Source organism: Schistocerca americana, chromosome 2, assembly GCF_021461395.2.
Source record: "Schistocerca americana isolate TAMUIC-IGC-003095 chromosome 2, iqSchAmer2.1, whole genome shotgun sequence".
In the NCBI taxonomy this organism is placed as follows: Eukaryota; Metazoa; Arthropoda; class Insecta; order Orthoptera; family Acrididae; genus Schistocerca; species Schistocerca americana.
In genome coordinates, this window is record NC_060120.1 from 576,003,524 (window position 1) to 576,030,376 (window position 26,853).

The 26,853-nt window shown below is 42.6% G+C and overlaps 1 protein-coding gene across 3 annotated transcripts in view; it reads left to right on the forward strand.

Moving 5' to 3' along the window:
- LOC124594827 (dehydrogenase/reductase SDR family member 12-like) overlaps positions 1–26,177 on the forward strand; it is a 92,461-nt gene extending 66,284 nt beyond the window's left edge. For all 3 annotated transcript variants that reach the window (XM_047133272.1, XM_047133273.1, XM_047133274.1), the window contains exon 9: positions 25,587–26,177. In XM_047133272.1, the coding sequence (XP_046989228.1) occupies positions 25,587–25,699 (113 nt within the window). In that variant the 3' untranslated portion in view covers positions 25,700–26,177. The remainder of the gene's footprint in view (positions 1–25,586) is intronic.
- Positions 26,178–26,853: the final 676 nt, after the last annotated feature.

The following is a 26,853-nucleotide window of genomic DNA, read 5'->3' on the forward strand; positions in this document are numbered from 1 at the left end:
CGCGACCCTAGAGATCGGCACACTGGAGACTGATCTCCAGTCGGTCTTGTGCCGTAAAGGTTTTGGGATATGAGTTACTGAATGGCACACTCACAGTATGCTGAATAAAATACGTACACATTTTGTTGGACTGCACAATTTTAGCCACCCTGAGGTAGACTTTTAACTTTCTCACCACACTGCCTGTGCTGTTAGGCGGCAGTGCCTCAACAGCTGATCTAGTTTTACGTTTTCTTCGAGAGGGAGGTTTTTATCACTAAATTTAAGGATGGGCATCTGGCCTTATCTCCCAGGTCTTCACCTCCCTCTCTTTAACTCCTCCTTGCTCTTTCTTTGCTGTTTATTTGCCTTAATGTCCGTCTTTTCCAATTTGTGTTACTCAAGCCTTGTGTTTTTCGGCTGGAGATTTCAGTGTGTTGCTGAGTGGCCAGCTCATCCTTTTTTATTTTTGTGATCAGCCAGCCCAGGCCGCCACCTGTATTATTTTAATACCTTCTACCACTTTTTCCTTTTAGTGTACATTTTCCATGTTTGGTTAGCTTCTTTTGTTTTCTCTTTCAGTGTGATTTCCACTTAGTTTTATGCTTTTTTACTTTCCCTGACTCATTTTGCAAATGATTTTAACTCAAGACCTGTTTGCATCAGGAAAAAGGGATTGATAACCCTGTAGTTTGGTCCCTTCACTCCCCAAACCAACGAACCAACCAACCACATGCATCGTGGCTTACTGAACACTCCTTTCTGCATGATCCACACCATTCGTTTCCTGCCTTCCATCTTCTCCACAGTATTGCTCGCCAGCACCACCCTGCATACCGCAATACGCTGCCTGCACCATTAGGTCAAAATGTTGTTCTCACATGTTTCCACACCTACAGTGGTCGCACCCAGTGGTCTCTCTAGCCAGCAGCCTCACATTACCCCTCTTGCTCCAGCACCTACAAGCACTTTGGAGATGTTGCAACTCTGCATGCAACTGTCTGCATTACAGAACCGCTTGACTCAGATGACCAATGGGGTACGGCTCCCAGCACAAACCGACTCTGCAGATCCTCCCCCCCCCCCAATCGCGCTGCTGCTCTCTTGCCTCCTTCAACCCATGAGACCCACGCTTATGGTTCGCTTCATCAAGGCAGTTTTCACAAGTTGCTCTAATAAGAGAGATGCAATGAAAAGCAGGATGGTTGTTTCGGCCACTTCAGCCCAATCACTGCAGCCTTAGTGCAGGATAAGGAACAGGAGTGGCCCCAACACTGATCCCTGTGGCACTCCCCACTTGACTGTACCCCTCTCAGACACCACATCACAGCCATTCTCAACATTGTGAATAATGTCCTTTTGCTGTTTGTTGCTAAAGTAAGAGATGAACCAATTGTGAACCACTCCCCGTATCCCATAATGGTCCAACTTCTGGAGCAATATTTTGTGATCAGCACAATCAAACGCCTTAGTTACATCAAAAAAATATGCCTAGCATTTGAAACCTTTTGTTTTACCTATCCAGTACCTCACAGAGAAAAGGAAATATAGCATTTTCAGTTGTTAAGCAACTTCTAAAGCCGAACTGTACGTTTGATAGATCATCGTGTGATATAAAATGATTAATTATCCTTACATACACAGCCTTTTCAAAACTTTAGCAAACACTGATGGCATAGAAATAGGTAAAAAATTGTCTACATTATCTCTTTCTCACTTTTTATAAAGTGGCTTTACTACTGAGTACTTTTAATCTTTCAGGAAACTGACCATTCCTACAGGAAAAATTTCAAATATGGCTAAATACAGAGCTGACATGTGCAGCACAGTACTTCAGTAGTCTGCTAGGCACTCCATCATAACCATGAAAGTCCTGATCTTCAGTGATTTAATTATTGACTCAATCTCCCCCTTGTCTGTATCACAGAGAAGTATTTCAGACATCAGTCTCGGAAAGGCATTTACCAAGACAATTGTATGAGTCCCTGCAGAAACTAAATGTTATTTAATTCACCAGCAATGCTCAGGAAAAGATTGTTAAATATTGTGCATATATCTGATTTAACATTAACAGAAATATTTTTACTGTGAACTGACTTCATATCGTCGACCTTGTGCTGCTGACCAAACACTTCCTTGACAACTGACTATATGGTTTTAATTTTATCCTGTGAATTAGCTATTCTATTTGCAGACCACATACTCTTTGCCTTCCTAATAACATTTTTAAGCACCCTACAGTACTCTTTGTAATGGGCTACTGTAGCTTTATTGTGGCTACTTCTAACATTTCTATATATTTCCCACTTTGTTTTACATGATATCCTTATCCCACTAGTCAGCCACCCAGGCTGCCTGTTACTGATAGTGCCCTGTTTAGAACATTCTAATAGAAACCAACTCTCAAAGTGCATGAGAAATGTGTAAAGGAAAGCATTATATTTGTCATCTATGTTGTCGGCACTATAAACATCCTGCCAATCTTGTTCCTTAACGACGTTTAAAAAACTCAATATTGCTGTTGGATTAGCTTAGCTTTCCTACATTGTTTGTAATTATATGTGACATTTGATTCAGTGCAAAAGCCATTTAGTGTTAAAATTTGTGCATCACAGTCTGAAAGGCCATTCACCCTTTTACTAACAGAATACCCATCTGGTAATGAAGAATGAATAAAAATATTGTCTGTGCCTATGCTACTACTCCCCTGCACCCTAGTTGGAAAAAAAAACAAGAGTCAGCATGAGAGCATATGAATTTAGGGGATCTAGCAACATCCTTTTTCTTCCACCATCATACACAAAATTTATATTGAAGTCATCACATACAACTAATTTCTGGTACTTCCTAAATCAAGAGCCCTCTCTAGCTTGAGCAGCAATGCTCTGAAGTCAGATTTAGGGGACCTATAAGGAACAACAATTAGAAGTTTAGTTTCACTAAATTCAACTGCCCCTGCACAACATTCAAATACCTGTTCAGTGCAGTTTTGTGATAGGTCTATGGACTCAAGTGGAATATTGTTTTTTATGGACACAGCCACTCCCCCACCCTGCAAGGAGGAACTCCTCGAAAAACAGCCATCTAATCTGTATCATGGTAAAAGAAGCCTCTGAATTGTTAAATTAAGTGGTACTCCAACATACCAATAATTTCAAAGTCAACATCTATAATCAGCTCACTAACTTTATCTCTAATACCTCTTATATTTTTATGAAATATGCTAATTCCTTCTGTTCTTGGAAACATGACATCCTCTGAAGGTTAGCCCTCGGTTAGAGGGACTTCCTTTTAGTAGGTATACCTATCAGCTGACTTAATCCTAAAAAAAAGGTGCACCTCTTAACACCAACTACTAAAGGAATTTTTCCGTGAGTGATCCCACCACCACCCAATACACTGTCACCTATAAGCTTTGCCAATCTCCCCTTCCCATACCTATTGAGGTGCAGGCCATGCCTAATGAAACCTGATATACTGATAGACCCAACTGGTGCCACTGAAATGTGACCCTCTGCCATAAGTGCCCTCTCCAGCCCCATGTTAACACCCCTGATAGCTGCATTAAGATGAGGCTGATTATGACACTGAAACAGTTGCACGAAATGCACATTAGTGCCACCAATTTGAATAGCTATCTTTACCAGGTCACTACCTACATCATATTTCCCATCCCTATCAAGACTGTTCCCTGCTCCACCCACTATCGCTACCAGATCCTCCTTTGTAAAATTCCTAGATAACTCCCCTATGCTGTCAGTCGCCTTAGCCAACCCTACAATAGGCTTCACAATACTGGTGACTTGGTACTCACTCCCCCAACACTTTCTGCAACTGCTGGCCCACACCTTTACTGTGTGAACTACCTAGTAGCAGAACCTTCATGCCCTTGGAGCTGCAACGGGCACGTAATTTGTTATCATCTCAGCAGTGCAACGACATGTGCCCATCCCTGTTGCTGGATCACATTCGAACACTCGCTGAACCTCATCCTCCCTGAAGACCTGCTCCTAAACTGCTTGCTCATGCACCCACCCGCCCCCATACAGGCTGCCATGGCCTCGTATGCCCATTTATTGTTAGGCGATGCAACAGTGTTGGACAATAAACTGTTTGAAATCCTGAACTCCTTGTCTTGTTGCAACTACCGTGGGGAATAATGGCTACAGCCTCATGGCACTGGTCAGCTATTCACTCACTCCACCCGCCCCACCCCAAACACCATGTGCGTGATATCAGTCATGTCAACTGCCACTAATGACCATCTGCCCAGCATGAAGGCTCCAGACCTGTGCTAGATTATGACGTGTCTGACCTCCAAGATGGCAGAACCTACTGTCACTGTCACCTACCTACACATCATGTGCCTGTCAACATGTGCTGAGCACTCTCACACGTGCCCCAGGTGAAAACAGCTACCTCCGCCGGCATAGCTCTAGCCACCACCCTGACAATCACAACCTGTGAACTAGGCACAGCTTGCTGATACCACCAGAGGTTTGATGAGAACGCGACTTAAGTGCAGACCTCCATACTCCTAATCCCCAAACCCGACAGCCACCGTCAGTAGGCGCGCCCTGGTTGCTGTGCCATTTCACAGTGCCTGTTCATACGGGATTTGAATGACGCTAGTCCCCCTGTCACTACCTCATTGACACCTGCTCCAACTTATGCATATTCTCCCACAAACTTCTCCTAAATCCCTCCCCTTCCCTCCCCCTCATCAATGCTAACAATTCGGCCATCATACGTATGGTGTGCATAATCACTCGCTCGATCTAGGCTTCCAGTGCAAACGCCAGTAGACCTTCACAGTCCTGGACATTACCGACCCCCATTGTGGACGCTGAGTTACTCAGTCATTACAGCCTACTGGCTGATGAAGTGAAGTGTAGTGAAGTGCTGTTTAGTTGATGGCACCTTTGGTAAGACTGTCAGCTGCAGCTCTCATCTTGCCACGAGCTTCACTGTGAAACACCTGGCAGTTTCAGGCCCAAATGCTCAACTCCTTGCAGAAGGTCCCCTCCTCATGCAGCCACATAGCATCCCCGGAATGTTCAGCAGAACACTGTGCATTGTATTGCCACTACCTCTGCCCCCCTCCCCCTCCCCCTGGTTTTCTGCCATGCCCACTCCCTCCTCAACCACAAGTGCAAAATGAATTCACCGGCGCACTTGTCTCTTACAGAGGCCCCCAGGCTTCAGCTCTTCATCTTGCCCTCAAGGACAGCGGTTCCTGGCGCCCCTGGGGTAATTACCGAAACCCAACCCTGCACCTGCAATGACACCATCTCAGGAGCTACTATCTTCAGTAAGATAGATTGCGCTAAAAACTACACACACATCCCAATCACCCCAGAGGACATCGAGAAAACAACCATAATCACTTCTTTTGGCCTGTTTGAGAGTGCATACGTGGCTTTCGGCCCCGCAGTGCCGCATAAACATGGCAGCGATTTTGGACATCATCCTCTGGGCTGCACCGGGGTGTTTCGTCTGCCTAGGTGGTATACTTATCTACTCCAGAGACCCTACTGAGCATCACCAACACTCGTGACATTTTTTCCCTCCTACAGAAAGTTGAAGTGATCCTCAACGTGGCGTGGCAAAATGCATTTTTAAGGTTAGGAGGTAGAATTTCTCGGACACTTAGTCTCTGGTGTCGGCTCCCACCCCATCCACAGACAGTACAGGCAGTAGCGGACTTTCCACAACCTACCACCTTCAAGGGCCTCTGGCATTTCATTGGCATGGCAAATTTATCTGTCGCCATCTTAACCCTTGGATGCACGAGTGTTCAGACTGACATTAACGCATGATGGGGGCCTCAGAAGTCCCCATTGAGATTTCCATAAGTATGATTATTTCTCAGCTTTGTTACATTATTTATTATGAAATCTTACTGTTATAAAACATGTCTGTAGCTAGTTTAACTAGAAAAATATTAAAGAAAAGGTGTGGACAGTAATTTCAATGGAATAAATTTTAATTTAATGAATACTAATTTTATTATTATTGTAAACAATAACTTTTCTTTATATTCAAATAAACTATAAATTGTACATTGGAGAGGTACAATGCAAATCAGTGTGCATAAAGCATTCAATTACAAAACAGAAAAAAAGAAAATGACTAAATTGCATATAACATGGGTGCACCAAAATTGAGATACGCAGCACATTATACAAATAAAGATAAGGCTGCCTGTTACTGAGTTTTACACATTACTGGACACAATCGTCACAAACAAGCACACTGTGTTCATTGCATACATTGTTAGAACATTTTGAACAACACTGAGCAGTTTTCCTTTCCAGTTCATATGGGCAGAAAAAGCATCTTCTTCTGGGCCTTTTTCTTTGGTGGTTGATATGTTTCCTGGCACTTTTTGATGCCACATCTAGCCAGTGCTTGTATGACATTTCTTTGCAAATTTTGAGTTTTGGCTGTGGACTCCATATGTGGACGAATAAGTTGTAGGGCCAAGTCTTTCAAGAAAAGACTCCTTTTATGTGATTTTCCATTGTGATATTCAGGATGTTGTTTTGTGAATAAATAGAAAGCATTTATAGTTGCTACATCCATTACATTAGCCCATAATACAAACGGCCATCCCCTTGTCTGTCTTGTGCAAGTGTATGTATGTTCCTTTTGATCAAGAGAATCTACACCTGATTTTGTTTTATTCCAAAATAGAATCATTTCTGGTCTCTTCTTTTTATGAGTCTCATCTACTGTGGCGTCGTGATTCATGGAACTTACTAGCACCACACTCTTATTCTTCTGTGGTATGTAGCTCACAATAGACAAATCATCTCTGAATCCAAATGTTGAAGATAAAACCTCTCGTGTCTTACATGGAATTTGTGGTTTGTTGTGGGGAAGAGTGCCAACTGCTGTAATTTTACCTTTCAATAAATCATGAAACAGGGAAACACTGGTAAAGTGGTTGTCCATCGTGTTATTGGTTGAGCTGCAACATTATCTTCACCAGGACGATCTGGAGTTATTCCTGAGTACATTAGCCCATTTATAGCATGTGATGTCATAGAGTTGCAGAGCCAGAATATCTTTATTCCATATTTTCCTGATTTGCTTGGAATAAACTGAATAAATTTAAAATGCCCTCTGAAAGACACTAGCTGTTCATCTGTTGTGCAGCTCTCTCCTGAATGAAACCTTTGCCTGTACTTGCTTATGAATAGTTACACACATTGTGAATAGCTGCCATATTATCATTTTGGCTCCAAGCTTGTTGAGTGTGTGTATCATTGAACCTTACAGCTCTCCTTAAGTCTTCAAACCTGTTTATAGAGGAAGTTGCCATATAAACAGGGTTGCCAGAAGAGTCGCTTATAGGAACGTACCAGCTTCTGTAACTGCCAGCTAGTAGGAGAATTCCAAAAAATGCATCCATTTCCTCGTCTATGACATTATGCCATGTTTGACCTTTAAAGCTGCTGTGTGTCATCCTTCCAGATTTGTGCAATGAACTATTTTATCCACAATATTATTTGTGGTGAAGTAACTCCAGCTATCTTTTGATATTTGTGTGTGACTTTCCCTAACAGGACCTGGAGAAATTTTCATTATATTATGCATAAGCGTTCTGCTTAGGAGGTGGTGTTTTGCTCCACTGAGTCCCATCGCGCACAATAAAAAAGTTTACAGGCCGTTGTGTACTTCCTACATTATTTGAATTTGCTGGCAGCTGTCTCTTATCACACCAGACTTTCGTTGGTAAGCTTACTCTATTTACATTGGAATATTGGTTACTACTTTCTTCAGATTCTGAACTGTTCCACGAAGGTGTATATGCAGGATCAGTTTCATCTTTGGAAGCAATACTGGATTCACATTCATCCAACCATTCAGAAATAATCATTGAAGCATTTGTATCCTCTGCATTTACAGCAGAATTATGTTCTCTCTTTTGAGATGTACTGGATGATTCCATACTGTAAGACACAAATGTTCCTTGGTTAGAAAGAGTGTCTAAATAATTACTTTGTCAGAGAAAGAGAGAAGAAAGGAAAACAGAGAGAATAACAAACACAATTACTTAAACAAACTATGAGAGCGACTTCTTTCACATCTGAGGTCAACTTCTACAATGAGTAGTAAGTCATTTATTGTTGTTGCTGGATTCTGACCTGTGCAACAATTGCCAGTATAAAAATATGCCAGATACAAACATTCATAAACTGGGAGAAAAGTGCTCGCTAAAGCATTAGATTACATAAGGCCTGAAAGGCCCCCTTCATGCATTATGCGCATAGCATTAAGAAGACGCTGATTTCTTTGCAACATTAAATACAACTTTATTGTGTTTCTTAATCATGAACATATGTTTAAGGATTACGTAACATAAGGTCCAATTATGAGATTTTAATATAATTAAATGGGTGATTAATTCACTCCCGGGCCCGAAAGGCCCCCATCATGCATCCAAGGGTTAAGGATGCTGCTGCCACCCAAGATCCCCTCACTGTAGCACTGCATGGGGATAAAATCAAAGTCAACAAGCTGGTTCCTTGGTCACAGGCCATGATTGAGAGCTTTCAAAAAACAAAATGGGACCTCACCAATGCGGCCCATCCCCACCCTAATGCCCCCCTCACAAGAGTGGCACCCGAGCCAGACAGCTATTGGGGCTGTCCTGCAACAATACGTGGACAACATCTGGCAACTGCTTGCCTTTTTTTCAGCTGAGCTCTCTGCAGCACAACACAGCTGGGGTGCATATGACTGCAAGCTGCTCGCAGTCCAGCCATCTGCTATTTCCAATCTTCAGTCGAGGGATGTGTCTTTACGATCTCCTGAGACCACTGCCCCCTTAGATAGACAGATAGATAGATAGATTCAGTTTTTGTTCCATAGACCCAAAAAAATGAGATGATTCTCATGGGTGTGGAACATGTCATAAAGTATGTTAAGAAAAAATGAAATATTTGAATATATATTTGCTACCCTGATCATTTGTCAGGAAATTGTCGAAATAGGTGAATACAGTGCAGTAAACTGGAACAGCTAATGTTTACACCATTAACATGCTGTCAGAAGGAAACATTGTTATGCACTATTAATAAATTTATCAAATACAAAATATCTACCGTATTTACTCGAATTTAAGCCGCACTCAAATCTAAGCCGCACCTGAAAAGTGAGACTCTAAATCGAGGAAAAAAAATTTTCCCGAATCTAAGCCGCACCTGAAATCTGAGACTCGAAATTCAAGGGGAGAGAAAAGTTTTAGGCCGCACTTCCAAATCGAAACAAAGTTGGTCCATTGTAATATGAGACACAATTTAGGTTGAATGAATGACAATACAGCTGTAGTAGTTTGGTTCGAGTCGTAAGCTTAGAAGTTAAGCTTTACCAGGTAGCCGCTGTTATGCGTCAGGCGCTCAGTCCGTATTTATACGGGTACCCTTCCTTTTTCACGTGCTTTGTCTGGTTTGAATTGATTGCTTATTTTTCTTTGATCTGACAAGTGCAGTTCTCTTTGTTATAGGTGTTTCCGTCACTCAGAGCTGAAAATGTATTACTGTACTGTGTCACGCATTGTTTGTCGCATTCTGAAAATGAGGGTTTACGACCTGTCGCCGCTCGCGGCATGGCTTGCTTTTGTGCACGCTACCGCTGCTTACAATTAAAAAAAACAAAGAGAGGAATCGTCTCATTAGCGAAACAATGGCAAGAGACTGCTATTCGTTGCTACGTACACTGCTGCTTTCTTGGATAATGATCAACAAGAACCAAATAATAGACTGCGTATGATAGAAGATGTTCTGAACGAGAATTTAGCGAAAATTTTTTCAGTTTGAAAATCTTTGCAGACGCCTCTTTAGTACATTACATTATGCACAGAAATTAGTCATCTTAGATTTAAAAATCTAATCAATTGCCGTGCTTCATTTCTGACTGTATCACTATTAGGCATAAGAATAATACGAATATAAACATGACATGGTATGTATATTCTTCCGCGTCTGCTGTTGTCTCACTCTAGTTTCGTAGTTTATTAGGCGGACAGGATTTAAATGAGATAGCAGCAAACATGAAAGAATACATGGCAAAATGTTTATATTCGTATTATTCTTATGGTGAAGAGAATACTGCATGTGATTCACAATTCATAAAAGTTCTTATTAGCAACCATTTCTTCTCACAGTTAGGAAAAAATTCAGAAAGCAGAGCTGGCCATATTGACAAATATCCCAAACAGTCTTGCCAGTCGGATTTTCGTAGTACATTGAAATGCTGCTACGTTCGAAGAGGAACAATACGGAATTTGTATTTACTTCGTGGAGAATGTATGAAAATGCAGTGGTCGAAACTCGGGGCGGAGAAAAGAAAGCTCGTCTTCCACTTTTTTTTTTTTTTTTTATTTACTGACGCAGAGGTTTTGGTGCTAGTATTTGTCTTCGTGCCTGCGAAGCATGCCTGCGTAGCGCTACATATATTCGACGACAGAAGTTAGTTGTGGCGGTACCTACCAACATTTTTCAGAACTTCCGCTTACTTTGCACTCGATTCTAAGCCGCAGGCGGTTTTTTGGATTACAAAAACCGGAAAAAAAGTGCGGCTTAGATTCGAGTAAATACAGTAATCTTGACTGCTGTGACAAAGTGCTGTAAAAACTGAAATCAGACATTTTTACTTAAGCTGGCTTAACAGTCTCTGTGAAGATATCATCTATAGAGGAGAAGGAGTTGTCTATCAAAAATCCTTTCAAACTCTGTTTAAACCGTGCTTTATCTAAAACCAAGTTTTTAATGGTTGCTGGCAGTTTATTGAGAATGTGTGTTCCTGAATATTGGACCCCTTTTTGGACCAAGGTAATAGATTTTCAGTCTTTATGTGGATTGTTTTTATTCCTAGTATTGATACTATGTATTGAGCTATTGGTTGGAAATAGAGATGTATTACTTGCAACAAATTTCATTAAGGAATAAATATACTGAGAAGCTGTGGTTAGAATACAAAGTTCCTTGAACAGGTTTCTACTTGATGATCATGAATTTACACTACTAATGATTCTTATCACATGATTTTGTACCCTAAAAACTTTTGCTCAGTTTGATGAGTTGCCCCAGAATATGATCCCATATGGCATAACAGAATGAAAGTAAGCAAGGTATGCCAGTTTTTTTATATTTATATCTCCTACATCTGACATCATTCTCACTGCAAATACAGACTTGTTTAGGCGCATAAGCAATTCTGTGGTATGTCCTTCCCAACTGAATGTGTTATCGAGTTGTAATCCCAGAAATTTAACACTGCCAACCTCTTTGATCTGCAAGTCTTCATATGTTATACACATGCTGGAAGGAAATCTCTTGCAGGTTCTGAACTGCATATATTGGGTCATCTCAAAGTTTAATGGCAGCGAATTAGCTTTAAACCACTTATTTATCTCGGTGAAAATTTGATTAGCAGCTATTTCAAAATCTGCACTTGACTTGCTACTTATTGCAATGTTTGTATCACCTGCAAACAAAACAAACTTAGCATCTGGTTTTTGCAGGAAAGACATAGACCAGATATTACATTGACAGTTTAGGCTACAGGACTACATCACACAATTCACTATCAATGTCCAGCATGTTGCTAGCACTGATTGTTGCAGATTGCCTCCTGGGCCATCACCCAACCCTTAGACTAAAATTCCGTTGCCATGCTCAAGAGGGGGACCAGATCTACCTCACGCGTTGCGGAATGTGGACTCTGCCTTCAACCTCTAGCTAAGATCCATACCTGGTGCCAACCATAAGATGGGGTGTGACGTCCTCATGGATCCTTCACAACATGACAGTTCCAATGATAGCCCTGCCCTGTCCTCTCACCTCCCGTCTGCAAACTGGCATTTGACCTTGTCCATGGCCTTGCACATCCAGGCAACCGCACTTCCACCAACCTCATGAAACAACACTGCGTCTGGCCAGGCATCCAATGTGACTGCAGGAACTGGGCCAGGTCCTACTCTACCGTATCTTCCTTCGTCGTCGGCGTTGTCGTTGTTGCCATGAGGCACCGTTATACCAATTGGAAAGGCGCGTCGATCTTAGAGCATGAGATATGGTAACCTTAAGTCATTGACAACACACCTGATTCCAGAATAGCTGCAGTAGTTAGTATCTACGAATTACCCCCTCTTGACCAGGTCCCCAAAACTTAACTCGTAACGAGATCCCTTCGAAGCAAATTATCATAAAGATCGTCTATAAAGGCTTCGTACAACGATAAGAAATGTTACAGTTTATGGAATAATAACAGATACAACCAAACTGTCTTGTTTCTTATGTTTTATTTAACGGAACTTTGTTCACAGTTCTATTTCGCTTTCATCACTCATTCACACTCTGATGTGGAGTATATGCGAGTGCCTGAACCCTAACTCCCAAGTTCCATCGAAACCCTTTGATGAAGAGTTTTGGTTGCTCGACACCACCAGTCAATGATAATGATACAGTATTTTGTAATTGACTCTTCTAGTTTAGCCACCGCCCTCCATGAATGTTTGTTAGGCGTAAGACAATTACACACTTTTCTCTCTGGTCCGCTATTATTAAGGGTCCGCGTAAAAGTTAACGTTTTTCTCCTTTTCATAAATTGGAGCCAACTCTCCGCGATATAACTATAAAAAAGAGAGAGAGAGAGAGAGAGAGAGAGAGAGAAAAAAAAAAACACGGTCTTAATACCACGTCCCTTGTGAGATGCGTATAGTTTTATCCCGGAATTGACCGCCTTGTAGGTGTACTCAATTTAATGACCACACTTCGTTATCCTCGATTTCATGCTACTAAATGTCCTTTTTTTTACTCTGATCGTATGCCGTAGTTATTTAAAACTCGCCCCCTATATTTTCTCACAATGCACAATTGGCACTTCTTTACTTGTTTATTTCTAAGAGTAAACGAAAAATGATGCCGTATCATCGGCTTCGTCGATATAAAGCAAAACACCTCAGTGTGCCCAATTTTACCTCTTCTTATAGGACCTGCTACCTTACTCATTAATTTACTACATATCATTTCCAATAACACTAAACAGGTATATTTCAATTGTATTCAAAAGCATGTTGTTATTATTATTATTATTATTATTATGACCAACCAAATCGTAACAAATCGCGTGGCGTGAGTTTTTAACGATAGCTTTACACTCGCCCAGCCTTTATTCATGCAATATTATATATAAATATACAGACAGGACCGAAAGATCGATCTCTCTAGCGTAACCAATAGAGGCAAATACGCTATTCAAGTTCCGTTACATTTATCTTGACTCATATTGTTACACTACATTCTGTGCCAGGGCACCGAGATCGGATAGCATATTCACTCCCCTGCTGTGCCCCCCCCCCCCCCCTCCCTACACACACACACACACACACACACACACACACACACACACACACACACACACACAAAGCACAAAGCACTGGTTCGTGGATGTTCTCCTCGACATAGTTGGCCCATTACTTTTCTCCATCCGTGGCCCCAATATCCACTATGGCACCAGATACCAACTTGCAGCTAACAGAATGATGGAGCAGTTCCACCATACACTTAAAGCCGCCATAACATGTTATTCTTCTGAATGATCTTCTGCCCTACTACAGGTACTTCTAGGCCTGCGGATCGAACACAGTATTGACCTGAGAACTTTTGCTGCCAAGCGGATATAGGGACGGACACTCATCATTCCTGGCGGTATTTTTGGAAGCAACCCAGCTTCCTCCTTAAGACCACCCAAAGCTTTGTGCAGCAGCTCCAGGGCTTATGGCCCAACTGCAACCAACACCTCTGCAATGTAATAGTGAGCCCCATACCTACATTCACCATCGCCTCACAGCTTGCTCACATGTCATGCTTTGGGTGGATATATACCAGCTGCCACTCCACCTTCAGTATTTGGGCCTGCACTTAGTGTTGTAATGTGAGGATAAGACATTCTCTGTTAGTCTAAATGGGTTCACAACAACAGTCTCCATACACAGGTTCAAGCTGCCAGTGTTGTAGAGCCCCCTCCAGCCAACAGGAGCAGCACCATCGAGGTGGAGTTGCCCCTGCCTACAACCACCACCTCCAGTTGCAACACCGACACTACACCCGATAAGGCGCTGGCCAAACATCATCCTGAGCTGGGGACTGGTAAGTGCCACCAGTCCCCCGTCACCGTAAGTTCTGGGCATGCTTCAGTGATCACCGCATGGCATGGTGGTGGAGCATTGTGTATCTCAGGGAAAGGGATCTTGGCTTGATCGCCCGGATTGCGGGGACGGGATAAACCTCTATTTTTTTAAAAAAAAAGAAAAAAAAGAAATAAACCTCAATCTCAAGGTGTGCTGTGCACTTATGGGATGCTTGGCTGTTGAGGTGGAACAGTCATTAATGGGCAATCTCAGGGGAACCTGCTGCACTTCAATTGTATAAGGCTTACTCAGGCATGCAGGGCTCTGTCTGAGTGGACCCTTATTTCCTTAGCTGCATGTGGGACCGAAATGGAACCCTCGAAATCATCATCTTCTCCTCCTAGCGGGAAGGGCGTACCACCTGGGAGTATTCACACCCATTCATCCAAAAGAATGAGAGAGCGTAGTCTTCCTGATAGCAATAATACTTTGGACTGCAGTAACAGGGCTCATGGAGTCATGAATAAAAATGTGTTTCTGGTGATAAAGAGGAAGGAGGGGACATTTGAAAAAGTGTCCCCCTTTTGTATCTATAAAGATTTGGAGGGCCGGAATATTAAAATCTATAAAATTGTTACGTAATGGCTCCTTGTTGGTCGAAACTAACTGATCAAAGCAGAAACTGGGTAACTATGATATCATTGTTGAGATGCACACATTTCTCAACTCCAGTAAATGCGTTGTCACATGCTGAGGTATCGTGGATATGGACATAACAGAACTGAAACAAAAATGGGCATCCCAGGCAATAGTTGATGTGGAGCAACGAACGCGGAGGAATAATGGAGCATCTGAAAAGACTGCCACTTTCATTATCACATTAAATTCTCCGACACTGCCTGAACATATTATGGCAGGGTTCCTTTGACTTAATGTTCGGCCTTACATTCCAAACCCTATGCAGTGCTTTAAATGCCACATTTGGCCATACAACTATGAGTTGTGGAGGTGAAGCGATCTGTGGGAACTGCAGAAAAGCCTGTCATGACACTGGCACTGACTGCCCCTCTTCGGCGATCTGCATCAACTGCTCTGTGAACTACCCAGTCTGGAGCCGAGATTGCCCTGTTTTTGTTAAAGAACGCAAAATACAGGAGATAAAAGTGACCAAGCAGATCGCTATGCTGAATCCAAAAAAGAACATAAGGCAACGAAACCCCGTCTTTGCCACCTCATATTCTACCGTGATTCAGAAACCTATTCCCAAGGCAGACGCTTCGACACAGACGACACGTAGCATGCCTGTATCCATCACAAGCACCTCTACTTGCACGTTTACATGTCAAGGGAAAAAGAGTAAGGACAAAGCAAGCCAGGCAACTGCACCAGGAAAGACAAACAACAGTTCCGCAGCGAGCATCCAGAAGGTACAAGACAGGCAGAGTGCCTCTCAACGCTCCCTTTACCCCTCATCCTTGAAAGGACAGGGTGCGGGGTAAGGCTCACAACGTTTGGGCCAAAAGCTGTCCCAAGCACTGTTAAACGTCATTCTTTCCCGTCTGACTGATAAGGAGGATATCATGGAGTTTGATGCCTCGGGTCCAGGCAGCCCCTCCACTCCCCCTCACTCTTAAAGTTCTTCACGTCCCTGGTACAAAGGTAGGGGTAAATTAAAACCGCATTGGTGACATGGCTTCCATACTACAGTGGAACATGATTGGGTTCAGCACTCATGTGGAGGGACTGAAACTCCTAGCACAGGCATGTCCCTTGTGCTTCTGTTTACAAGAAATACATTTTAAAGATACAGATGTCCCTGTGCTATAGGGATACAAGCTGTACCACAAGGATGTCCTATCAGGGAAAAGGGCCAAGGGAGGTGTCGCAGTGTTAATCACTGACACGCACCACTCCTCTGTTCTCCCCTTGGCTACTGACCTGCAGGCAGTTGCAGTTCAAATGAACATGTGTTGAAGGATCACTGTTTGCTCACTATATTTATCTCTGAAAGATGCACTAGACTATGAGGCTCTCACGAGTCTTATCACACAACTCCTGCGACCATTCCTCCTCCTGGGAGACTTCAGTGCCCATCATGTCCTGTGGGGCTCATCCAATACTTGCCCTGGGGTCAGGTTTTAGAGGGCCTCATGAGCCGTGCATCCTCAACACAGGTACTCACAAGCATTTCTCTACTGTTACTAGGTTATTCTCAGCTATTGACCTCTCTGTTCTTCCGCCCTCACAGACTCTGTTCAGTAGGAGGTCACTGACTACCTTCATTCCAGTGACCACTACCCAATCTGCCGTCATCTACTAAATGGCTCACCACCTGAAGTTAAGCCCCCAAAATGGATGGTCAACAGGGCTAACTGGACGTGTTTCAGCCAGCTAGCTGTGTTTGAACACTGCGACAGTGTCCAAGGATGGATAGACTACATCACACGAGTGACCCATTGTGCCGCTGACTTCTTCATCCCACAATCCTCAGATCATCTTAGGAGGTGACCAGTACCATGGTGGACAGATTAGTGCCATTCTGCAATCTGGGAAAGGCGTGCTGCTCTTCGGCATTTTAAATGCTGACCGACAGTGGACAACCTTAGGGCCTTTAGAGTCGTGAGGGCCAAGGCTCGATGCATCATTAGGGAGAGTAAGAAAAGGTCATTGCAAGTGTTCCTGGACTCCATCAATCATTCCACTTCTTCTATAAAAGTATGGGAAGCCATCTGGAGGATTTGTGGTAAACGCAGCCATTTATCGATAGCAGCATTGCTGAAACGGGTGCCTCCAAACACCACCCAGAGACATTGCAAGACACTGGCTGAACATTTTGCACAAACTACTGCCATTGCAAGCCAGGATCCGGCGTTTCGTCACTATCAAATGACTGTAAAGAGGGAAAAGTTGGACTTACGGTCCAACAGGTCTGAGACCTACAACTCCCCTTTCTCCATGTGGGAGCTCAAATCGGCACCGACTGAGATTCGTTGACACTACACCTGTCATGACCAAATGCAGTTTGTCTGCTTCGACATTTGCCAGCGACATCAAAGGATATTCTCCTCAAATGTTTTTATCTAATATGGCAGACAGATAGCTTCCCCATCTCCTGGAGGGAGGCAATTCTGATCCCTGTTGTCAAACTGGGAAAGGACTACGTATGTACCAGTAGTTATCGGAGTATTGCCTTAACGAGCTGTGTAGGAAAGACCCTGGAGCGAATGGTGAACCATCGTCTGGTCTGGTTGTTAGAGACCAGGCAACTCCTTAGCTGCTCTCGGTGCGGATTCCAGATTTCAGTCCACTGTTGACAATCTGACCCTCCTAGAGGCAGCTATTCATCAGGCTTTCCTCCGTAAACATCACTGTATCAGCATATTCTTCATATGACACTACTTGTAGACACTGTATTCTCACACAACTGCATCAATGGGGCTTTCGTGGCCACCTTCACATCTTCATACGGTCTTTCCTGTCGCAGCAGTTTTTTAGGACCCAAGTTGGTAACACGCTGTCTGATCGATTTGAGCAGTAGAATGGTGTTCCTCCCTGTACAGTGCTTCTTATTTGTAGACAATTTTGCTGTTTTCTGTTCCTCCTCCAGTGTTGCAACTGTGAGCCGTCAGTTGCAACTTACAGTGCGACAGTTACAGGAGTGGGCTGCAAAGACAGATTTTCAGTTTTCTGCAGATAAGTTTGTGTGTGTGTTCATTTTAATTGTTCTTGTCTTTTTAATTTGCCTGCCTTGAATATGGGGGACACCATCCTACATTTTAGAGATACAGTGCAGTTTATGGGCCTCATGTTTTACTCCAGATTGTCATGGTTACCACACCTACGAGATCCGAAATCCAGAACCCTGAATGCAGTGAACATCATAAAGTGTCTTAGCGACAGGTCTTGGGGAGCAGACAGGGCGCGTCTCCTTGAGTTTTATCGGGTATTGTGTGTTCGCAACTGGACTATTGTTGCATGGTTTATGGGCCAGCGAGGGCCTCTTACTTATGTATCATTGACACTGTCCATCGTGAGAGAATCCGGCTGGCCACGGGTGCTTATCGGACCAGTTCCTTATCTAGCATCTGTGCTGAGGCGGGGGGAAATGCCAGTTACCATCTGACGCTAGCTCCTCATGGTGCATCATGCGTGTAAGTTCCTTGCAGCTCCAACTTCGCCCGCACACCATACAGTTACTCACCTCTGGAACACCTTTTTTCCAACCGTCCACAAGCCACGATGTCATTTGGGATCCACCTGCAGTTTTTGCTGGAGTCACTCAGTGTGGGGCCAGTACGACTGCAAATCCAGTGTTTTGAGCGCCTTCTGCCCTGATTACTGGAGAGGCCCAGAGTGATTTTAGATTTGGTGCAGTACAGGAGAGATAGCACTCCTGCTTCTGTTTTTAATGTGATATTCTCTGATATTTTATGTGAGTGCCCCAACCATTTAGCTGTTTCCACAGATGGCTTTAAGCACGGGGACACTGTTGGTGTATCAGATCATGTCCTTAAGGTCAGACTCTCTTCCCTCCTAATTGGTTTTAGTGCATGTGAGAGTGCACATGATACAGAGTGACTGTGTGGTCATTCGAATGCATGCGTGTAAAACACTTTTAGTTCATCTCCATATTTGTTTGTTTTTATAAGTGTAAGGGTGCTAATGACTCGCTGTTGGCTGCCCATCAGATCCAAAAAACACACACACACACACACACACACACACACACACACACACACACACACACACACAAACACGCCCGCCTGCGCACGCGCCAACACCATTCCCTCCGTTGTTCCCATGCCCGACACACCACTAGCCAATGCCGCCTCTGGTCCACTGCCAACCAACTACATGACTGACACTCCGACCCAGTGCCTGGGACCCTGATGTAGCCACTGCACTACCCTTTTTGCAGCTACCAGCATACGCAGACAGTGCCCCACCCCCCACAGGCACCTGCTACCCCCAACAGAGTGCCACTGCCACCACCTGGACCATTGGAGCAGTGACGCTACTTCACATACTCCCAATGCCGCACACAAGCCATGCCCCTCCTCTCACAGGAAACCACAGCACAATCACAGCAGCAGCAATTTGTGCATGCTCCCCAGCAAGCATCCTCAGTTTCAGACACCCCTCTGTGCTGTCGGCACGATATTTTCCTATCGAGAGGGGGGGGGGAGTTGTATGGTGACTCTTTCCATTACCTCCATCTGTAGCAGCAGACGACGAGGTGTGCAGACAGGAAACAAGCCCTTCAGCACCCTTGCTGGTCACTTCTGGTGGAGGAAGAGTTTAGATAGCCACGCTTTCCGGACACCACGCACTCTGAAAGATTGCTCAAGCGGTCTCTTGTTCTTCTGTGATGAGGCAACACCTCCCGGTCGTGCTCTTGGCAACTCGCTCCGCAGTGCCACGTGGTTCACATCATCATCTGTCGCATTTCACCGAAGTACGTGTGAACAGCAGAATTCTTACCTCGCATTCAGTGTCAGTGTTGTGTTGTTGTTCATTCAACATGTGGGGTGCCACTACATTTTTCTGACCACCTTCGCAAGCTGCATCCCCTCGAGGTGCTTATATTGATTGCAGGCCTACAAAGCCTGATGCCTGGTTCATCTTTCTGGTATCAGCACATGGAATACTGCATGAAGTGTAGCGTAACTAGAGCAGTGCGCACGAGGAGTACCAGGTGGGTTTATTGCTATTCCATCCTGGCCATTTTGCCACTCCCGTTGGCACCAAGCTTGCTTCTTGATCGGGTTTGCACGCACCCCCAGATGACACCGAACAAAGGCTGTTAGCGATTCGTGGTCCACCTTGTCCAGGGACTCCATCCTGAGCAAGGGCCCTCCTTGGTTTAAAAGTACTAACTCATTGAATTTTGTTGTAGTTGTTAGCTTTTAGGAATAGTATAATTAGCGCACTGCTTAGTTGTGTATGTCCCTTAGAAGTATAGAAGGTAACATAAATCATCCCTTCAGGACCAAGGGAACAGAGCCACATTATCTTCACCACTATGCCCAATCCAATGATACAGTTTTAATTGTTGCACAAGCTGCAGATGGCGCAATTAGAAATTTAACCAATGTCAGTAAATCCTCCACACATTTTGCTGTGGCATTTCATGTTCATGCCTTGCATGGTCAGTTGATATTTGGACTTCATATGAACCTTTCCCTCACTCCATCCACTGTTGCATCTTGCACACTTGGTCAACCGACACTTTCCTGTTTAGAAAAACGAGTGTCCTTAAATTGTTGATAACAGTGCACAGTGCACCATATACATGGTGGTTCTTATCCGTCTTTCCCATCATTTTGTCGAGGCGACTCACCTGGAACTCCAAACTGGTGGGCACAATGCAAACTCGGTGAGTTTACACTTCTATTAACGGACGAACCATATTTGAACATATAATACTTTGAGAAATACAGAATTTTGAAAATGGATGAATCATTTATTATTACTATTACTTGGTGATTCTGTATTGCTTCTTTCATGTAGGTACATTTAAAAATGTGTGTTTTATCATATGGACAGGAAAGCCATTGATTTCCATATAGATATGGCTGTATGTGAAGGAAACATCAGGCATATTAATAAAATTGTGGACAATTTACATGCATTATAGTACAGATGATTATGAAAGACATTTAAAACTCCATATTCCAGAAAATCTTGGAACATGGAGAAGTGTTTAATAATAAATTACTTTTAATCTGTTTTTAAAAGTGCAGTTTCACAATTCCTGTGTTATGTCTACTGATTGCTTGTTAAAGAGGTGTCGAGGGGGAAATAAACCTTTGGCAAAGCTTTGAAAGAGAGTTGCTCAAATCATACAATTGGTAGAGCACTGCCAACAGTAGGCAGGTATTGTGTTCCCAGTGCCAGTTTAGCAACCAGTTTTAAGATGCGGCAGACTCTCAGATTGGCTATCCCAGAATAATAGCTGTTTTCTCAACTTCGAGCAAGGATTGCAAAAATAAATAATTATGTTGTTGGTTTGTTAGAAATTAGAAACAAAATGTTGTTGTTGTGTTCAGTCCTGAGAATGGTTTGATGCAGCTCTCCATACTGCTCTGTCCTGTACAAGCTTCTTCATCTCCCAGTACCTACTGCAACCTACATCCTTCTGAATCTGCTTAGTGTATTCATCTCTTGGTCTCCCTCTATGATTTTTACCCTCCACGCTGCCCTCCAATACTAAATTGGTGATCCCTTGGATGCCTCAGAACATGTCCTACCAACCGATCCCTTCTTCTAGCCAAGTTGTGCCACAAGCTCCTCTTCTCCCCAATTCTATTCAATACCTCCTCATTAGTTATGTGATCTACCCATTTAATATTCATCAGCATTCTTCTGTAGCACCACATTTCAAAAGCGTCTATTCTCTTCTTGTCTAAACTATTTATCGTCCATGTTTCACTTCCATACATGGCTACACTCCATACAAATACTTTCAGAAACGACTTCCTGACACTTAAATCAATACTCGATGTTAACAAATTTCTTTTCTTCAGAAATGCTTTCCTTGCCATTGCCAGTCTACATTTTACATCCTCTCTACTTTGACCATCATCAGTTATTTTGCTCCCCAAATAGCAAGACTCCTTTACTACTTTAAGTGTCTCATTTCCTAATCAAATTCCCTCAGCATCACCTGACTTAATTCGACTACATTCCATTATCCTCGTTTTGCTTTTGTTGATGTTCATCCTATATCCTCCTTTCAAGACACTGTCCATTCCTTTCAGCTGCTCTTCCAAGTCCTTTGCTGTCTCTGACAGAATTACAATGTCATCGGCGAACCTCAAAGTTTTTATTTCTTCTCCATGGATTTTAATACCTACTCCAAACTTTTCTTTTGTTTCTTATACAGATTGAATAACATCGGGGAGAGCCTACAACCCTGTCTCACTCCCTTCCCAACCACTGCTTCCCTTTCATGTCCTTCGACTCTTACAACTGCCATCTGGTCTCTGTACAAATTGTAAATAGCCTTTCGCTCCCTGTATTTTACCCCTGCCACCTTTAGAATTTGAAAGAGAGTATTCCATTCTACATTGTCAAAGGCTTTCTTTAAGTCTACAAATGCTAGAAACGTAGGTTTGCCTATACTTAATCTTTCTTCCAAGATAAGTAGTAGGGTCAGCATTGCCGCACGTATTCCAATATTTCTACGGGATCCGAACTGATCTTCCCCGAGGTCGGCTTCTACCAGTTTTTCTATTCGTCTGTAAAGAATTCGCGTTAGTATTGTGCAGCTGTGACTTATTAAACTGATAGTTCGGTAATTTTCACATCTGTCAACACCTGCTTTCTTTGGGATTGGAATTATTATATTCTTCTTGAAGTCTGAGGGTATTTCGCCTGTCTCATACATCTTGCTCACCAGATGGTAGAGTTTTGTCAGGACTGGCTCTCCCAAGGCCGTCAGCAGTTCTAATGGAATGTTGTCTTCTCCTGGGGCCTTGTTTCGACTTGGGTCTTTCAGTGCTATGTCAAACTCTTCAAGCAGTATCATATCTCCCATTTCATCTTCATCTACATCCTGTTCCATTTCCATAATATTGTCCATAAGTGCATCGCCCTTATATAGACCCTCTATATACTCCTTCCACCTTTCTGCTTTCCCTTCTTTGCTTAGAACTGGGTTTCCATCTGAGCTCTTGATATTCATACAAGTGGTTCTCTCTTTTCCAAAGGTCTCTTTAATTTTCCTGTAGGCAGTATCTATCTTACCCCTAGTGAGATAAGCCTCTACATCCTTAAATTTGTCCTCTAGCCATCCCTGCTTAGCCATTTTTCTCTTCTTGTCAATCTCATTTTTTAGACGTTTGTATTCCTTTTTGCTTGTTTCATTTACTGCATTTTTATATTTTCTCCTTTCATCAATTAAATTTAATGTTTCGTCTGTTACCCAAGGATTTCTACTAGCCCTCATCTTTTTACTTACTTGATCCTCTGCTGCCTTCAGTACTTCATCCCTCAAAGCTAACCATTGTTCTTCTACTGTGTTTCTGTCCCCCATTCCTGTCAATTGTTCCCTAATGATCTTCCTGAAACTCTGTACAACCTCTGGTTTAGTCAGTTTATTCAGGTCTCATCTCCTTAAATTCCCTCCTTTTTGCAGTTTCTCCAGTTTTAATCTACAGTTTATAACCAATAGATTGTGGTCAGAGTCCACATCTGCCCCTGGAAATGTCTTACAATTTAAAACCTGGTTCCTAAATCTCCGTCTTACCATTATATAATCTATCTGATACCTTCTAGTATCTCCAGGGTTCTTCCACGTATACAACCTTCTTTCATGATTCTTGAACCAAGTGTTAGCTATGATAAAGTTATGCTCTGTGCAAAATTCTACCAGGCGACTTCCTCTTTCATTTCCTAACCCCAATCCATATTCACCTGCTATGTTTCCTTCTCCCCTTTTCCTTCTCTCGAATTCCAGTCAACCATGACTTAAATTTTCGTCTCCCTTCACTACCTGAATAATTTATTTTATCTCATCATATATTTCATCAATTTCTTCGTCATCTGCAGAGCTAGTTGGCATATGAACTTGTACTACTGTAGTAGGCGTGGGCTTCTTGTCTATCTTGGCCACAATAATGCGTTCACTATGCTGTTTGTAGTAGCTTACCTGCACTCCTATTTTTTTATTCGCTATTAAACCTCCTACTGCATTACCCCTATTTGATGATGTACATTTAACCATACAGTAAAGTAAAGCTGCATGGCCTGGGGAATAATTACGGCTGTAGTTTCCCCTTGCTTTCAGCCGTTCGCAGTACCAGCACAGCAAGGCCGTTTTGGTTAGTGTTACAAGGCCAGATCAGTCAATCATCCAGACTGTTGCCCCTGGAACTACTGAAAAGGCTGCTGCCCCTCTTCAGGAACCACGTTTGTCTGGTCTCTCAACAGATACTCCTCCGTTGTGGTTGCACCTACGGTACGGCTGTGTGTGTCGCTGAGGCAGGCAAGCCTCCCCACCAACAGCAAGATCCATGGTTCTAATTCTGAATTGTTGATAGATTTGCCCTTACATGAGACATTTATGGCTATAATAAGTCTACTTGGGATTAAGTTTTATGCACAGTCAAAAGATGAGACAAAAAGTGAATTTCACATAGACTTAGGTGTGTCCTCTGGAATTCAAAGTGGTGTTCTCTATCTAAAATGAGTCTTGAAGAAGTCATTAGGCAGGAATTCAAAATAAATTAAAAGCTTACATCAATAGCCGTGATGTACACAATTTTTATTTTAGTACATATTTTTGTAAATGTGATGCATATTATAGAATATAATGTAACTGTCACAGTAATAAGTCTTTGAAAGTAGTGGTTACTACGAGGGTGGTTTGAGAAGATCTCAGAATGGAATAGAAAAAAGTACTTACATCACTAAAACTTTTTTATTTTCCAATGTAGTCTCCTTGTAGATTAATGCACTTGGTTCAATGCCATTCCAGTGCTTTGAGCCCATCTCGAAAATGAGTTTCCTCCAGGCCTGCAAAATAGTTGTCAACTCCGGCTATCAGTTCTTTTTTGAAGTGAATCTTCGTCCACTGAGAAAATTTTCAGTTTTGGGAAGAGATGGAAGTCTGATGGAGCCATATCAGTGAATAAGGCGGATGTGGTAACAGTTCGTGTAATTTTGTCATGGTGACGGCACATGTGTGCGGGCACGAATTGTCTTGTCTTAGCACCCGTCTTGCAGATAGTTTTTTCATTTCCAATTCTTCAGTTAAAATGTGATACACCCTTTCAGATGACACCTGGTAAGCACAAGCAATTTCTTGCACTTTCAATTGGCAATCCTCCATGACCATTTCGTGCACTTTTGCAATGATTTCTGGAGTAATGACACATCTTGGCCGACCCCTGCGCGGATCATGTAAGCTCTCCTGACCAAATTTAAATTCGTTTGTCCACTTGGCAACATTTGAATGTGAAGGAGCAGAGTCCCCCGATGTATTCTGGAAATCGGCATGAATGTTCTTTGCTTTCATATCTTTCTTTATGAAGTACTTAATCACTGCCCGAATCTCGATTATTCCCCCCCCCCCCCCCCCCCCCCAAATCTTCAATCTTCACAAATCACTACGCAAGAACAACAGAGCCATGTCACTGCCACAACTCTCTTCCAAGAGCACTGACTTAGCATGTGTCTACAGGCAACAGTCCAATGAATATCATGTGAACAACTCGTGCTAGTGCTGACCTCTTGTGGTGATTCCGAGAACTTTTCAGACCCCCTCGTATGTAAGCCAAGTAAGATGTTCACTAACAGCTAATTCCTTGCCAGATAGAGTAATTCAAATGCAAAAATGCAGTCCATCTCTCTCTCTCTCTCTCTCTCTCTCTCTCCTTCCACCCCTCCCCCCACTACCTGTGCGCGTGTGTGTGCATGCACGTTTTTTTCTGTATATGAAAAGACACTTCAATGATTTCAGATCGAACACCTGTACCAACTCATTTGCCCTTGGCCTGGACAAAGACATCAAAAGAAGAAGAAGAAAAGTTCATGAAGCAGCTTGAGGAATTGCTTGAGAAATTTAGAAGTTAATCAGTATTTGAAAATATGAGATGCTGATTAGCACACATGTGAGTGATACGATGCACTCTTACATGTTTCCTGTGAGAATATCTTAACTTTAAAGAAAGTGTTTAACTGGTTGAGTAACTAAAAGACCTGAATGTTTGTATACACAAAATGTATAAGATTTTGTAAGACAACTAACGGCATTGTTAATAATTTCAACAAGATTTGTGTGTAGGCACAAAATTTTGTATATTCTACTTTTTAAGCGTAACAGTAACACCAGTCCGTTGCCTTGTCACCATGTATTGTGACTTCTAGTTATAGGAAATATTGATCCATGTTTTATTGTGACATGGAACCTGTGAAGAGTATAGCAGTGTTTGTTATTTTATTTTTTATGAAAGAGAGAGCCTAATTTAAGCATTTATTCGCTTGTAAATGTGTCATTTGTTGTTGGAAAAAATCATGTTTTATGTATGCAATATAGTTAACAAATTGAGAACACAGGGCTTTTATTTCATGGCATGCCCTAACTTTGGACTAGTTGTCATAATGCTACCACAAATATAACAACAGTCTCAAAAGTGAAGCATCTGTCTCGAATAATGTCTGCACCTGTCATCTGTTCTATTCCAAAAAAATAATCAATTTTTAAAAATGTTATGTGTTTGGATAGATAAAAAATCTACTCATCAAGCCATGGCAGGAGAACACACATATAAAAGGCATTTAAGTTTGCAAGCTTTTGGAGCCAGTGGCTACTTCTTCCGGCAGAAGGGTTGAAGGGGAAGGAAGAGGGGTGAAGTAAAATGATTGGTTGAGGTTTACGAAAAGGGGCAGAGTTTGGAAAAGTCACCCAGAACCCTGTGTCATGGGAGATTTACCAGATGGGACGAGAGGGAAAGACTGATTGTTGGGGACTGCACCGGACGAGATTTGAAAATGTGAAAGCTTAAAGGTGGAAGATAAGGTAATACACAAAACAGAGAGTACTGCCAAGACATCATGCATGAGTTAAGAAGAGCAAAAACTAAGTTGTACATGTTAGAGGTGGGACAGAGACATCGAAAACTAGACAGGTCAGAAAATGAAACGTAGAAAAGTGAAAGGGAGTCAATAAAGGAATAGTTATTGTGAAGAAATCCTGATACCAAAGAAACTAATATATATTAAGGCCA